Here is a 15,542-nt window from a genome sequence, read left to right on the forward strand (position 1 = left end):
ATTGTATCATGACCTACCTGCCTAAGAAAAGGTAAAGAATGAATCATTATGATCAATTTAAAGAAATGTAAACCTTCAATTCCAGATACTATTAGTTAAAACATATAATAATAGTAATAATAACTTTCTAAATGAAGTAAATACAATGTATAGTTTCAATGACTTTATAAAGAGAGACCTGAGTTTGTTAAACATATACATATTACACTGTTGAAGAAACTCAGTTAGGAAGGTACTCTATGGGATAACTCCATCCCTATATTGCCTGAGGACCAGGTAGAAAAGATGAGAAATGTAAGTAGGCTTACAGAGCAAAATATCTGAACTACCACCCTCCAGTAATATATCCTCATAGTTAACGTGATCTTTTCAACAGCTAGAAGTTGAACTATTCCTCTTGCAGCTCCACTGAAGGAGTCAAGATACCCGCAGATGGCTGGAAGGGCACGTTCTGCTCAGTTCACAAGGCCGGTGCTCTCCTCCTGACTGCCAACGCTGCAGTGTAGGCTGCACCAGATGCACAGGCAGTGAGTTGTAAGTATTCAGACCACATCTTTGGCAAAGGGGATCATTTCCTCATCCTGCACAATAGATCTCCTGGTTTTAGCTTTTCCTTTTTATCCTGCGGTGGCACCGTTTGCTGCTCTGAAAGACAACTAGCTCACCACTTGTTCAGCCATGTGGTCATGCACTCAGAAACTGCAATTCACATTTTGGCAAGCTCTGAAACGTTCTCTCTTTTCAAATGAGTATTGCTGATCACACATCAGCCAGACCCTACTGACCACACTTGCGTAACATGGCCTTCTTTTCAGAGACATGGGAACATGGCTACTGTGTTAACGGCTTGTACTTCTTGAGTGTATTAAGAGCAGCACACAGGCTACATAAGCCAACATCACTGCATTTTGAAAAGTTCTTATAGCTGCAATCCTGTAGCTCTGCAATATAGTACTACCATTGCTAATTAGAGGCTGTCCTGGTTTCAGTTAGGACAGAGTTAATTTTCCTCCTAGTAGCTCGTAGGGTGCTATGTTTTGGATTAGGATGAGAAGAGTGCTGATAACATGCTGATGTTTTAATTGTTGCAGAGCAGTGCTTACACCAGGCCAAGGACTTTTCAGCTTCTCACTCTGTCCTGCCAGTGAGCAAGCTAGGGGTGCAGCAGGAGCTGGGAGGGGACAGACCCAGGACAGCTGACCCAAACTGGCCAAAGGGGTATTCCATACCATCTGGGGTCATGTTAAACAATATATAGGGGTGGCTAGCTGGGGGGCGGGGGGGGGGGGGCGGCTGCTCGGGGATAGGCTAGGCATCGGTCAGCGGGTGGTGAGCAATTGCATTGTGCATCACTTGTTTCTTACACATTATTATTAGTAATACTATTATCATTATTATTATCATTATTATTATTATCATTATTATTCTCCTGTCATAATAAACTGTCTTTATCTCAGCTCACAGGCTTCACTTTCCCATTTCTCTTCCCCATCCCAGAGAGGGAGAGGGGAGGGTGAGCGAACGGCTGTGTGGTGTTTAGCTGCCAGCCGGGTTAAACCACAACACAGGCCATAAACTTCATGCTAAATTTGCAAGGCTTCTCAGGTCTGCTCTCTCTGAGCTTGTCTTGACCTCCCCACAGCTTTGCTTTACTTGGCATAGCCAAGACTCCTTTAACTGACCAGGTGTGTGCCATTCATTTGTTTCACTTTTGTTTATCTTTATACAGCACAACCATAGCTTTAAACAAATCTCAACTCTATGCAGAATGAGATACCTATGACTAGGATAATGATGTAGTATGAAGAGATATAGGTCTAGTCCAATGGAAGAGGCCTTGAGAAGTGGAGACACAGGATGCAGTGCAGAGGAGTACAGGTATGGGATGACAGGAGATGAGACATAGACTTGGCACTGGAGACTACAAACAACTCACTCATGATCAACAACGAAATGCAGACCTGGACAAAACTGAGTCTAGAGGTAACCAAGAGGAAAAAGAATTAGTATCCAACACATGTAAAATGCACCATACATTAAAAATTCAGGTGTATCTTGGAGCTGTAGATAACAGCAAAGGTGCAAAAGCCTGATAGAAAACTAATAAAAATTATCCCAGCTGGTGGATTCTAGAGTGAGGAAGAAGGAGCCATCAATATGACCATCATATTCCTCCTGGCACAGGACTCAGATGCTGACAACTCACAGTAACACCCCCACGAGAATGAAGCCACTGAACTTAGGACACAGAGAAGCAGTGAAAGGGTGGCATAGCCCCCCAGAAATGGGAAGAAGCTAAGTATTTGCAAAGCAATTTTAATTTCATTATTATTCTTTCTCTTTCAGTAACAGATTTAGATTAATAAAGATTCTTGAATTAGACTGCTAAGATTTCAACTGTACAAATAAAATTAAAAAAAAATCTCTCTCTCTCTCTCTCTCTCTCTATATATATATATATACACATGTAAAAAATTCCTTTTCTTCTTTGTCCATAAACAAGATTTTGAGTGTAGCATACTACCAATTCCATAGCTGGGACTAACACCCAACAGCATCTATACTTGCTATACCACTGGAGACAGAGGCAGACAAAAGACAGTAGTGCAGTAACGGTACGTCTAAATTCTGAGCAAAAATGAGTAAATCCAGTTACAGCTTACGCGAAGGAACATGTCCTGGTTGGTGAAATTAAAAACATACTGGAGCTGCTTTGAAAGCAGGAAAAGAAAGAAGTTGGGCCAAAACATGGCAGTTGTCAATTAGTTTAATTAAGGAATCAAAATTCTATTGGATGCAAGTTTTTAGTTTGGGAGAAAATCTGAGGACTCTCAGATGTCAAATATTTTAAAATAAGTAGTTCTCTTGTTGTGATTCTCACCATCTCCTGTTAAGAACAGCTAAACAGAGAACATTCATATGATTAAGCTTCCTGCAAGTCAAGAAACAAAATGACTCATAAGACCTTTCTTTCCCAATTACTATTGCCTATCTAGGCAAATTAAACAATAAAACTTTCAGTTCAGAAGATTTTAAATTCAAATCCATGGCTAATGCATACAGTCAAAACCAAACATTCTCACATGGTTTCCTTTTTTCACCTTTCCTGAGATTCAGAATTGCCAGTTCTTCCCAAAAGCAGGCTAGAATTTCCTACAAATTACATGCATGCTAAAATTGAGTATATTATTCAGTTGAGAAGGTCAATGATAAAAGCTTTCTTGGTTTTAGAAAGGAATGTTTTTGGCCTTTCTTCTTTAATTAACATAATTCCATAAGTCCATAAGCTAGTTGTCAAATTTCTTGGTATGAAATACCAATAATGAGGCAGTAATTCTGTAGGTCGCAATGGCTGTAAGAAACAATCTCTTAAATACGTTATTCTGCGACTGTAAACAGGAATTCCCATATAGAATAAAACTGATGATCTCCTGTCAACATTTGATTATTCAGGGATATGACAGGGGACTTGGAAATGATTCAGATAGAGCAAAACATATGTAAATCAGACTACAGAATACACTCACAGCGCATTCTCCTGAGAAATAACTTGTAAGTAGATGACTAAAGAAGGTAGGTGCAAGTATGAATAATAGAAGGCAGAATACTACATAATCGCAGGTACTTCACTGCAGCCAAGAAAACTGAAGGACAGGCCTGTGTAAACTACAGCTTAGATTAATTCACACATAATCAAAAGTTAGTGGTGTATAGTTAGTACAGTGCCTTTAACACTTTGGAACCTTTTTCAGTTAGCTAAATAATTACATCCACACCCGTTGCTCTGGTTTTTGCATAGATTACATTAAAGATTACAAGCATACAAGGAAAAAAAATGAGAGAGACACACCTTGAAGGATACCAGTTACGCACTGGATCGGAACTCAGGAGTTGTAGGTCCCATTCTCAAGTTTGCTGCTGATTTGCTTAATTGGATAACTTGTACTTATTTTCTGTCTTTCCCAAAATATGCTTTATCTATATGTTCTATACAGAATTTAGCCATACAGAAATTATTCATGGCAGAACTGGCTCGTTACTTCTCATGTAATGTAAAATACAATGTACCCTGATTATCAATGGAGGACATCTATGTACTAATGCCACAAATTAATTGACAGCTAAGACAATCAAACTTCTGTGGCAGTTAATTGCTCTGCATTCTGTGTTTTCAAACTAAAACCAGAAGTTCCAGTATTACAGATACATGGCTTAGGATTTAATGACATGCATCCAACACGGACTATTTTAAGGGCCCACTATAGCGATCTAGATGAGCAAAGAAAAATTTTCTGAACTGCTTGCAGCTCTTTCCAGGCAGTATTGCATCACAAACACAATCTACTACAGAATACCTCTTTTGCAACATATAGTTTAAATCTAATGATACACAGATATTTCATTTTCACAAAATGATGCCCAAAGGATATTTGCAAATTCCTATTTATAAGAAAATAGCATAAGAGGACAGATATTCTTTGTAGCAAGAATTCACTGGCAAGCCAAAATAAAATAATAGGCAGTATTCTTCATATTTACCCTCATTAAATTACTCGTATAGTTCTATGTGAATATCCATTTTTAAGCAAGTCCTATGTTAATAGTTCAGAAGCAATCAAATGACTGATTTCAACACTGTTCAGAGCAATAAAATATCTGTATGAGTACACTTAGCATTGCTGACTTTTGATGGTATTGGTGGCATGCTTCATAACACATACAGGGGCACACAGGGTCAACTGAGACACATTATACAAACTGTCTACCATTTTAATGCAGTCATTTTCCTTATCATTCCACTGATTTGACCAGTGCTGCTTTTAAAATCATTAACAGTACAAGGGCAATGACCACTTTCAAGAAATGCTTTAAAAAAAGTCTCAGCTCTTTTCTACAGCAGCCAGCACGCCAGTTCAATTGCAACCAGGGAGAAAAAAAAATCTCGGTGAACTCCAGTAACGGAAAAGAAAAGGCCACTGATTCTCCAGTTTGATTTGCCTTGGTAGATCCAGCTGTACATGCCACCAATCTACATCCCATCCTGTAGTTACTGGAAGGAAGTTTGCTCTCCTTTGCTAGCCACAATCTAGTAATCCATCATTCACAGTCAGAAATGAGCACAACATTTGCTTCAAAGTTAACAGCACTACAAATATATTAAGAGAAATACAATAGGAGTCATCATATTCATTTCTAAACAAAAATAATGCCATCACATATGAATGAACACTGCACTATCACGTGCATCCAGACAAAAAATAAACAATGCTACTTCAAAACATTCTTAAAAAAAGGTTGAAAGTATTTCTAATGAATTCATTACAGTCTGACTTATTAAAATTCTAAGACATTTCTGCACAAAGATATTAAAATAGGTTACAATTTTAAGTGTAGACTTGTTTCATACTATTTTAACGGAAATTGATTATGAGGATTGAAATGCAATTTGAGTAGGACTAGCATATCAAGGTTTAATTTAAATGAAGTGTTTTTGGATAAAAGACCAGTGAAATCAGTTCCAGTGGCAGCCATATACAGTGTAGATTTACCTTATAATCCATCAGATTTAACCTTGCTGCATTCCCTTTCTCCATTCTAGGAAAGCAAAACTAACACACTGAACTAGACTAGGAATTGATTTTTTTGTGGTAGCATTGCAGGAAATGTAACATCTACGGTAATTAAAACAACTTCGGAAACAGTAACTTATGGAATTATATGCCTTGGCCAGGCAAGATGTCTGAGAACCTTTCTATTTCAAAACGACAGAGTTTACTTTAGCATTCAAAAGCTACAAAGAAAAACAGGGGAAATTATACTAAGGCTACCTTCAGGTTTGCCAGGTAGAAAATACCTGGTTTTGAAGATGTCCAAGGTAATGACATTCATTTTCATTTTGCTGTAGTCACAACATGTACAATCTTTAATTCGTGTCCTTAAAACAGATGCCATATGGAAGTTACTGGCTAAAATTACACTTAAAAGAACATACTTTAAGGTTGGGGTCCACATTCAGTAAGATGTGGTGGTAAAGTTGCAGGCATGGCACACCGTCACCGTCAATCACTGACAAGTGTTAGGTGGTCCCCTCCTTCAGACAGACATAAGGAGATACACCCGTACAAGGAGATACACCCGTAGAATGTTTAGTATTAGCCATGGCAGCAGGTACAGGGAAAGAAGAAACCAGGGGATAATTGAAGGATATGCAATGATGGTAATTATTAAAGTTATGAGACTGACTGAAGACAAAATCCTGGTTCTTCTCCTTTACATTGACTCCACAAGGACGTCAATAGCACGTGCTGTTTTCCTTCTTCAGAACACTTTATCTATGTCCTCACTATAGAACATAAAATGACCAAATTTACCCTTTTGATTTGATTTCTAAAGCAGCCATTAATAGACCTTTGCTGTTATAACTATATTATTGTGTAGGTGTAAAGATAGCACCTGATGACTTTTTGCATAATATGTATATGAAAAGAGTCCTTTTTCACCACTTCATAATTTGGATTGTAAGTCATGCATTATAGGTGAAATAATACCTTAAATTACTTGAATACCTTGAACAGCAATAATACCTTGAATACTCTTGAGTTGTTAGGAAATGAATGCTAGTTAGCAATTTATAGTTAAAAACAAACTACTGGAGCTGGGGAAGATGGGGAACAATCTTCGCCAGCCTTTGAAAAGCACAGAATGTACCTCTGTATCAAATTACTTATGAATAATCATATGATGACCATAACTTTAATAATTTTCAACAATGTCAGCAAGTGCATTCTGGTTATTTTCAACAGCTAAGATTGCCACAGTATCAACTGCATAGAAAAGCCTTTGTACTTTATAAGTATTCCTTACTGAATTGTAGACACACACACACAAAAAAAAGCTTCTTGCTGCTACAGTGAGATTTTTATCTCCATTTAATATAGAGTGAATAAATATTGAAATTCTCAAAGTTCGTTTTAGTGCTACAGTTTTGATTAGCAAAGCATGTATTTAATTTAGTCTGTTAATAAATGAATGTGTATATAAAATGTATGCATATGACACTTTATATACACATATCTATAAAATGCATGCCTAAAGATTGACATATAATATACAGACATTTTGAAATAGCTGTAAAAACAGCTATTTTAAAATAACAGTCCTTCCAGGTGCTATGCCAGTTGCAAATAATGACTATTAACATGTCATACAAGCATTAGAATTTGCAACTACCTAAATGCAAGTAAAAAAAAATCTAAATATTAAAATCATATTGTCGCTGTTTAAGCCGTTTCTAATTTTCATACAGGGAACCTACATATATTTTCTGTCTGGTGATATTGCAAAGCTTTTTTCTTCCCTTGGAAGACATAAGTGGATATAAATAAGGCTACAGGCTTTGAACTATGAAAAGCCTGACTACGCAGCAATTCTTAAAAAAATACATAAAAATAGAAGGTATGTACTGCTGGGAGTCATGTTTTCCTCATAATGTATAAACCTGGAAGCATTGTTCACAGGGTTCTATGTAAAGTGCTTATGCTGTAAACAAAGCTAAAGTTAACAGTATCATCCTGAAAAATCACAAGGTTTCTTGAAACTGTCCAACACTTGAATTCCTTCTCGTTGCTATTTAATGAGCAAAACTTGCCCCCTTTGGTAATCAGACAGCATCAGCTGAAACACAGGCAGTTTGACTTCACCAGGAGTAGTTCTAAACTCTTTGTTCAGAATTATGAGTTCTCTTCTTTTGCTGGATAGTCCTTTGTTGGATAGTAGAAATACCTGGGGGGAAAAAGAAGCTAGTTAATATGTGTGGGAACTAAGACTTCCCTGCTACTCACACTCACCAGGTCTGGGATCAATCTCTGCACTATCAGCAGAAAGCTACCATGCTATGACTATAACGCACAATCTAAGGAACCTCAGAAGTCCATCCAAATAAATGTTTTAGTTCAGAATTTAGAACAGAGTTTGATGCAGAAATCTCTGTGTGAAATTCTATCATTTATGCTATACACAGGGAATTAGTTTGCCTAATGATCCTCTGACTCAAAATTTATGGACTTGTCTGCACTGCATACAAATAGAATTAGAGCAGCATGGTGTAAAGGTCTCCCACAGCTAATCAATGAGGCCCGAATGCAACACACTGCATCTGCGGGCCAGCTTTAACTTATGCTGCTGATGTAACACCTCCACAGACTTCAACATAATGGAGAACTAGCTGAAAGAAAGTCTTTAACATCACTTCCTTCTCCTCTTCTAATTCCTTTCTTGAATGCTATACAGAAAATTAGCACAGAAGGTGTTCGAGCCACTTCTGTTGACTTCATATAGGTGAAGACTGCCTCAGAATCAGGTTTAATTACATTATTAGAATTATCCTATTAACATATGTAAAAAGGCTTCTTCTCATAAACAGTGCTGCGAGAAAGTAAAATAGGTGTTTCCTTTTTGTCTCTATTTCAAGAGCAAAACCTCTTCAGAACATTTTCCTTGACATAAGTTTACAGCAACTATAACCCAGATATACAAAGCCCTTTCACACGTGCCTCTATACAGCCAGCCCCTCAGGATGCAGAGCATTACATTGATTACTGAAGTACTGAAAGATACAGCAGTGTTCCAGTAATGAGGAAAAGAAACATATGAAAAATAACTTCTGCTACATTTAAATCCCTAGGCTGAAAGGTCATTAGTTAAGTTGGAAAACCAAGTACACATAAGAGAAAACACACAGATTAAAGGCTGACAGCAAACTTTCATTCAGCCCCACACGTGGATAACATAATAATTAATGAGGCACTGTATCTGTGCAAAAAATAGGATGTAGTCACACAGCAAAAATATTTACCATGATTCAGAAGAGTACTTTCTATATCTTTCTTGAATCACAACTTCTGCAATATAGTTAATAATACTTAACATAAAGATTTGTGTATGTTGTTTCCTAATTTTTACATCATAAACAAACCACTCTCCAGGTATTTTGTTGTGATATCACCCACACAGTTCATCTACAAGACTGAAAATATTAACTGCAATGCACAGACTCCGTCATTAAGTTAATAAATAGCTTCTAGCAGATATGGGTAGCTATCCTCACATGAGGACCAGCACCAGATGATGATGACACATGCACTTTTCTGACAACGTAAGAAAGGACACTGCACTTGAGTGCTCCAGTTGCCAGAGGCTCAACATTCTGTCTCAGCTTTTGAACTTGCCAGCTTTTCTGCATGGCTCTTTTGTAGGCCTATGATTTCTACCATCTGGCCTTACAGAAAACCATTCTATTCACCTGGTGAGTCCCAGCCACAGGTTCTTCCCTTCCACATACCAGTATCTCCTCCAGGATTCTTTTATTTTGTCTCTTGCTGTTCTTGACTCTGCATTAGATTTATCTACTGCTCACTTCCTGGCCTTCTTCTCATCAGTCGCTACTTATCATTTCTTTGCACAGACATTATCTTACAATGATCAGATAAACTTTTTCTTCTGATGTCTAGACTTGATCTGATAACATTTCTGTGCTCTGTCAAGACTACTGGTCAACATATACATGCTGCAATTTCTTAAAATTATAACTTGGTTACATTGGCACAAATTTCTAAGAGAATGGTTAAAGTCATACTTGTGACAAAAGATGTACTTTCTTAGCCAAAATTGAAATCCTTGTTCTAGTGCAGCGCTTAATAAAATGTCACTAGAATTTTTTTTTTTTCTTTTTTAATGTGGGCAAGCAGTGTAGGGCAAAGCTTCATATTTTTAATATCTTCATCCAGTGCTTTAAAAGCTAAAATCTTTCAGCTCCTTCAGTAGCACAGATTTCTATAGCTACAGAACTCCACGGAAACGTGGAAAACTCAGGAGATCATGGTGTTTTTACAGATACAAAATTCCAGTAAGACAAACAGTTATTCCTTGATTTTACATAATTTCCAGATAATTAGTCTTAAGTAAAATATTTTAAACTAAATTTCAAAACTCAGGCTGATGCTTTGACAAGGCCTAAGAATTATCTTCTCTTAAGGATTACTATGTCAGAGCCATGAAGATCTGGCTTCCCCTTATCTATATATACAAGTTCTATTGGTAAAAATGCAGTCTTCATGAGAAAGTGATGCAACTACAGTATTCTGAGGAACACTGTGACAGTTAGTACCGTATTGGCAGCCCAGAATAACTTTGGTTGTATCCTACACTGCCATATTAAAAAAAACAACCTGTTTAACAATCAGTCATCAACCATCCTACCAGTCATCAAGGATATCTTGAGACAGTTAAAAATGTTTTAACTTTGAATGATTGTGACTTCTAAACACTGAGGCCAATCATGTCTTCCATTTGTTAGGAAACTTTCAGGTTATCTTGCACTTAGCCTTAAAAGAAAGTAAGCCTATTCCCCAAACTCCTTTCAACTGCATCTTGCTGTGACGTGGAAAGGTATTACATTCTTTTCAGATAAATTGACCTAGCTGGACCAAACCATAAAAGAGAAGGAAGGAAGGGAAGGAAGGGAAGGAAGGGAAATTTCCCCTTCATTTCAACTCAGTGTACTGTTCAAAAAAGCTGTGTAAGATACAGTTCTGCTAGCACAAGAATGACTGCAGACTATAGTGAGCTTTTTCAATTGCCTTGGGTAGGAATCTGCCTTCTTATTTAATGTTATTTGACAGACTTTATCTATGCTCTGTACAAGAACTCTGCCAAGTAGATATCTCAGACACACAAAAGTCAGTCCCAGAGTAAATCTTTTCCTTAAACTAGTAGAAAGATCCACTTCAGAACTGCAAGAGCACACCCATATTAACTCAGCCAAACAAGTCTGTGATGACAGATGCTTCCACTCAAAGATGGGAAGCTCATATAAGAACGTCTAAGAGCTCAGGGCATGTGATCTCTGCAAGGGATCAGAGCCATCTGCCTAGTGTTGAAAACAGTCATTCCCACAGTCCAAATGCTGACAGACAGCTTCATAAACATGCACTTTTTCTACAGACAGTGTGGACTTCAGGCATTTCCACTGTTAGGAGACCACTTAATTTGTGTATCATCACTGAACTGTATCAATGAGCCAGTACCTACCAGGCATCCAAAATTCTGTAGTAGTCCAGACAAGCCTTACTTTATTTATTTTTTTTCAGCAAAAGAACTGAAATGCACCTCCTGCCTCGCCTACCTTATTGCTAAAGAGAATCTTCAGCAAACTGAGTGAAGAGAGATGTTTTGCATTATTCATAGTCCTGCCACAGGATTAGATTATTTTGGTACTTACACCAGAAGGATTCCTGGATCACTTCTCTGTTCTGCCCAACACAATCTCATGAATTATAACCAAGTTCTAAATCTAAGTAATTTATATGTAGCAGCCCTGATGCTAGCCAAATCTCGTAATCTTGATGCTAACTATCTGGTAGAACTCTAAACAGTTTATGCTACAGCTCCTATCATGCTGGTTCACAGAAAACAGCCTGAAATAAAAATCTTAATTAGACTGACTTACTAACCAAAAGGAGAAAAGTGTTTTGCTTTTATATTGTAGTATCAGAAGAACTAAAATCCTCCTTCTGTGTCATTGGACTACTATGCATCCCTGAAATGACAGGAACATTCCTGCAATTCTCTAAAGATCCAGCTAGCACTACCTTTTTTACATTTGGCCATCTGATTCTGCCATGTGTGAGTGCTAACACCCTAGCATCTAAGGCATACATTTTCTCTAGTTTATAAGTCAATATATCTTTAGAGCTTCACTGAACTATTAACAGGAAGTCTTGGCACTTCTCATGTACCCTCTCTTTTGAGTATGGCCAATACTAGCGTGGCTGTAACAACTTAATAAAGTTTTTGTCTCTAGAAAGCACAAAAAGACGCAGTATGCCTATCACCATATGCAGTGGTGAACTCTATTCAGTTAATGTCTTCAACCCATCTCTTGGCCACATATTTCATTGTCATTGGAACTCTATATATCAATGTGACAGGAGTTAATCACTGCCTTATCCTAAGAGTTGGATGAAACTGAAGCTAGAATCAATTGTGACTCCATGTTTTCACGTTACTTCTCCTTTTTCTAATTTCTGTAGAATATGTTATTTAGGAAAGGTAAGCCAATACTGCCTCTTAGTGGAAGGACAGTCAGCTTAAACAGTGTAGTGAATGTTGCTCTATGGGAATAGGGCTGCACGCTTACAGTGCCACACAGACCTGCAGCTGAGTAGTCAAACACTCTACCAGTCACAGATGTTTAAAATAAAACAAAATAAAACAAAACAAAGCAGGACTGCTGAGCTTTTGCTTTTTTACCTCACTGGGGAGAAGTACAAACCAACAGATTGCTGGTAAACTTAGATAAACATTCCTGGCCAAAACAATATTCTTTTGTGTTTATGAGATACACTAAGTAAGAATTAACATGGACATTAACATCGTTTGGAACAAGAAAACAATTAACAGAAAATGCCAGGCAACATTAACAGAAAGTGGTACCAAAATGAAAAAAAAAAATAAAAAATTGTAGCAGTGTCATAAATCGCCCAGACATCACAAAGTCAAAAAATTCACTTTAGATTTCAGAAGCCCTGGAGCTGCATAGTTTTCATCTACTGGCTAGTTTGGTCTGTTCTAGAACATTAAAAAACATTAACTAAGCTAAATACAAATTTGAATTCTTTGGTCATGCAACACAATTAAACAGGCAGAATAGTGTTGAAGAATAAATGGCTGACATGGTGAGAATTTGCAGACAGAAAAAGCCCAAGAAATGCATTTGTATTTTCAGATAATATACCCATGGACTATAGCCCCAGTAACAAATGAGAGCTGCTTCAAATAGACAAAATTCAGAATTTGCTGTCATTACTGAGCTCTATTATCTTTCTGTGAGTAATACCTTGTGCTATTCTTTGAGTAGTTAAAAATGTATAGCTATCATTAGAACCAGACTTGACAGTTTTCCTCTGTGTGAAATAGCTCTAAGTACATGAATGCTTGTTTCTTTAATTCTAAAACTTCAATAACAATGGAAAAGATTTCACTGAACAAAGATACGAAAATTATAACTGACAACATATTAATATATGCATTTAATTATGAACAGTTTTGCCATCTATTCTTATCTGCGTTGCTACTAGTTTTGTCCTATGAAATAAATGCTGAAAGATTTCTCTTGTAAACAGACCTCTTATATGAGCTGTGGCACCCAGCTGAACACAACCACTGTCTCTGACCATTGCTATTTTTGTTTATTTATGATATGACAAATCTTCTATCATATAAGTGAGTTGTGCTTGGATTAAGTCTCTTAATGCAACTGATTAAAAATAGACTTCTCCATCGATTTGGGTATTACATATCTACTCCAATATGAAGAAGTGTGGTGAAAGTTTGAAACTAGTATTTCTTGTCCTATTCATAAATGACAGGCTCAACAGCAAGGTGCCTGCCACTTATGTGGTATAATATTAAATATGAATAGGGAAAAAAAAAAAGAAAAAAAAAGAAAGACTGGCACAAATGGTGTGATTAGAATAATTTCAAAACACTACATTTTTTTATGCATGTTTACCAAATGTCTGTATAAATATGTAACACAATTGGAGCTCTGAATAATTTCAGGACATTAGTGATAAATGGGCATGAGTTGATTATTCAAGATAAAGCTGAGGGTCATTATCCTCAGCTGGTCATTAATCCCCATTAAATGAAATGACTGCTATTGAGATAGTAATTACTATTATAATGAAATGGGGGAAAGCACGATATTTTTCTTATGAACCTGTCTCATTTTCTAAAGAATTCATGTTTTAATCCACACCAAATAAAATTGCCTGAATCACATTTAACTCTTTATACAGTTAATTAATCTCGCTACAATCTTCATGTCACTGCCCCCAGTGTCCCATTTAGTGGGATTAGATTTAGATTTAGATTTAGTGTCCCATTCCTGGAATTCTGGGGGAACAGCAAGAGGCAACTGTGACAGGAAAGAAACACTAAACACAAAATCCCCCCTAAACAGAAAGTAAAGAAAAAAATATTTTAAGTATGTTTTTTGTATAAAGCATGCTTCATGATGAAGTAGGAAATTGCATTAGTACAGTATATGACATCAAGCTGTTTCTTCTGCATTTAATAGTGCTTTTAGCAAAAGCACATGTCCCATGTTGTAGCACAGCAGCTGTGGAAGTCTTTGTTCCAAAACAGAATTCTCCTTGCAGCTTTCCAACATATGGAACTGACACTGTCAAGTTAAATTGTTCAGAAATCCTGAAGAAATTGTCCCTGAAATGAAGAAATAGCTTTAGAAATTTTCAACTTTATCAATTAAGTTTGTGATTTTCTGATGTTTTCTGAGGACTTTTGAGCCTTATAGAATCACAGAATGGTTTGGGTTGGAAAGGACCTTAAGTATCATCTAGTTCCAACCCCCCTTCCATGATCAGGGACACCTCCCACCAGAAAAAGTTGCTCAAAGCCCCATCCAGGCTGCCCCTGAATACTTCCAGGAATGGGGCATCCACAGCTTCTCTGGGCAACCTGTTCCAGTGTCTCACCACACTTGTAGTAAAGAATTTCTTCCTAGTATCTAACCTAAATCTACCCTCTTTTAGTTTAAAGCCATTACCCCTTGTCCTATCCGTATCTGCCCGTGTAAAAAAATCACTCTCCATCTTTTTTATAAGCCCCTTTTAAGTACTGGAAGGCCACATCAAGGTCTCCACAGAGCCTTCTCTTCTCCAGGCTGAACAGCCCCAGCTCTCAGTCTTTCTTCACAGGAGAGGTGCTCCAAGCCTCTGATCATCTCTGTTCCTCCACTGGACCTGCTCTAACAGGTCCACATATTTCTTGTGATGGGGACCCCAGACCTGGATGCAGTGCTCCAAGTAGGGCATCATGAGGGCAGAGCAGAGGAGGACAATCAGCTCCCTTGACCTGTTGGCCATGCCTCTGTTGATGCAGCCCAGGATGCAGTTGGCCTTCTGGGCTGCAAGTGCACATTGCTGACACATCAAGCTTTTTGTCCACCAGAACCCCCAGGTACTTCTCTGAAGGGCTGCTCTCAGTGAGTTCTTCTTCCAGTCTGTCCTCATGTCTGGGATTGCCCTGACCCAGGTGCAGCACCTTGCACTTGGACTTGTTGAACCTCATTAGGTTCACATAGACCCATTTCTCAAGATTGTCCACTTCCTTTTGGATGGCCTCCTTTCCTTCTGTTGCTTCACCTGCCCCACTCAGCTTGGTATCATCTGCAAACTTGCTGAGGGTGCACTCAATCCTATTGTCTATATCATTGATATAGATATTAAGCAGCACTGGTCCCAAGATAGACCCCTGCAGGACACCACTCATCACCAGCTTCCATATGAACACAGAGCCATTGACAGAAACTCTTGCTGTGGCCATCCAGCCTATTCCTTATCCACTAACTAGTCCACCTTTCAAATCCATCTCTCCCAAATTTAGAGATCAAGCATTTCATGTGGGACTGTGTCAAAAGCCTTACAGAAGTCCAGGTAGACGACTGTCAGTCAGATGGT

The 15,542-nt window shown here is 37.8% G+C and overlaps 1 protein-coding gene across 8 annotated transcripts in view; it reads right to left on the reverse strand.

Moving 5' to 3' along the window:
• Positions 1-1,287: 1,287 nt before the first annotated feature.
• The window catches only part of NEK10 (NIMA related kinase 10), a 106,159-nt gene continuing 91,904 nt past the window's right edge, over positions 1,288-15,542 (reverse strand). For 2 of the 8 annotated variants that reach the window (XR_013946229.1, XR_013946230.1), the window contains 2 exons: positions 8,855-14,286; positions 1,288-7,782 (listed from right to left, as the gene is read on the reverse strand). Coding sequence is in view for 2 of the 8 variants with exons in the window: in XM_080579133.1 (XP_080435259.1) it covers positions 7,731-7,782 (52 nt within the window). In the remaining 6 variants the exon portion in view is untranslated. The remainder of the gene's footprint in view (positions 7,783-8,854; positions 14,287-15,542) is intronic. The other 6 variants (XR_013946231.1, XR_013946232.1, XR_013946233.1 and 3 more) reach the window with 5 other exon arrangements.

The sequence above is a fragment of the Anser brachyrhynchus genome (genome assembly GCF_964034855.1).
Source record: "Anser brachyrhynchus genome assembly, chromosome: 2".
Taxonomy (NCBI): Eukaryota; Metazoa; Chordata; class Aves; order Anseriformes; family Anatidae; genus Anser; species Anser brachyrhynchus.